A 1,710-nucleotide genomic window follows, 5' to 3' on the forward strand; every position below is an offset into this window, starting at 1 on the left:
TGGGGGAATGGGAAAGAGTGAGGGGCAAAGAGGAAAAGGAAATGGTAAAGGCTGGGAGGAGAAAGAGAGAGAGATGGATGGATGGACGGACAGACTGATGGATGTAGAGATGGACAGGTGAAGAGATGGACAGATGAATGGGTGGGCAGATGGATGGATGGACAGACAGACAGACAGATGGATGGATGGATGGAAGGGTATGCATGGAGATGGATGGATGGATGGATGGATGGATGGAAAGAAATATGGGTGAATGGAGAGAGAGGTGGACAGATGGATGTCCACCTCTCATGGAAATGGATGGATGAATGGAAATGGATGGATGAATAGATGGATGGAAGGACAGGTGGACACATGGATAGATGAGCAGACAGATGAATAGATAGAAGGGTGGACAGACAGGTGGACACATGGATGGATGGTTGGATGGATGACCATGCATGGAGATGGATGGGTGGACAGGTGGACAGATAGACAGATGGATGGAGGATGGGTGTTGGCAGGGTTGGAGACATGGCTGGATGGACAAGCAGAGAGAAACAGGATGAGGGAAGGAGGAAAGGGGTGACAGCAGAGGCCTGGGGGACAGCTGCGGGTCCTGCTGGGTGTTGGGGGGGCTCCAGCTCTCACCCTGGGGGGGCCCATAGTTCAGTGCATAGCTGTCGACCTTGGCCTGGGGGGGGCGCCAGCTGAGCATGGCCGACGAATCCGTGATGTTGATAGCACGCAGGTCCGAGGGGCCGTCGGGGGCTGGGGGGACAGAGAAGGGCAGCGTCAGGCAGGGACAGAGGGATCCAGGCATCCAGGAACATGAGGTACTTGCACCCTGGGCAGGGGAGGGGAAGGAACCCAGGCATCTGGGTTGGCAGCATAGGGACCTCATAGCTCCAAGGGGGTGCTGAGGTCTCCTGGGTGGCAGTGCTCACCCCCTGGAGAGGGGGAGTGGGTGGAAACCAGGAGCCAGGCATCCGGGCAGTACCTGTGGTAACATAGCCGATGAGGGGTTCGCTCTCTTCAAAGCCACGCATCGACATCACGCTGACCTCATAGCTGGAGCCTGGTGCCAGCCCCCGCAGCGTCGTCTCCAGCTGGGTCCCCTGCAGCACTATGCTCTGTGGCTCCCCTGTGGGACAAGCCTGCCAGAGGGCCCCCTCGAGGGTCCAGCACGGGTGCTCTGCCTGGGGCAGTCACCCCGGGGGGCACTAGGATGCGTTTTGCTATGGGTGGCACTTTCTCCCCGACACTGCACACTTGCTCGCACCATTGCAGCCAGGGCTGGGGCGGGACCTGGGGGACACCAGGTGGTGCTGGGGGTTGAGGGTCACTTACCACCGTCAGTCAGCTGGTAGGACACCTTGTAGCGGTCGGGGCGGGAAGACGGCGGCCCCCAGCTCACGCCCACCGAGGTCTCCTGGATGTCGCTGAAGCGCAGGTCACGGGGGCTGCCCAGCTCTGGGGGAGGGAGAGGAGGTGAGGGCAGAGCCTCCAGCCCAGAGGCACTGATACAATGGGGAGTCATGCCTGGTACAAACAGCAGGGGACAGGACTGGGCAGGCCACGTGCACCCCCTCAGTGGTCCATCCCTTCATTTCTATGTGGCCCCTCCCTGCCATCCCCACACCCCCCAGTCATGCGCCCTTCTGTAGACACCCCTCCATCCATCCCTCCCTCCCTCCCTCCCTGTCTCCCTCCATCCATCCACCCACCCAC

The 1,710-nt window shown here is 60.2% G+C and overlaps 1 protein-coding gene across 43 annotated transcripts in view; it reads right to left on the reverse strand.

The window, feature by feature from the left end:
* TNXB (tenascin XB) overlaps positions 1-1,710 on the reverse strand; it is a 72,954-nt gene that overhangs the window by 5,843 nt on the left and 65,401 nt on the right. For all 43 annotated transcript variants that reach the window (XM_025192927.1, XM_025192925.1, XM_025192906.1 and 40 more), the window contains 3 exons: positions 1,330-1,452; positions 980-1,123; positions 631-750 (listed from right to left, as the gene is read on the reverse strand). In XM_025192927.1, coding sequence (XP_025048712.1) covers positions 631-750; positions 980-1,123; positions 1,330-1,452 — 387 coding nt within the window. The remainder of the gene's footprint in view (positions 1-630; positions 751-979; positions 1,124-1,329; positions 1,453-1,710) is intronic.

The sequence above is a fragment of the Alligator sinensis genome, unplaced genomic scaffold (assembly GCF_000455745.1).
Source record: "Alligator sinensis unplaced genomic scaffold, ASM45574v1 scaffold184_1, whole genome shotgun sequence".
NCBI lineage: Eukaryota > Metazoa > Chordata > Crocodylia > Alligatoridae > Alligator > Alligator sinensis.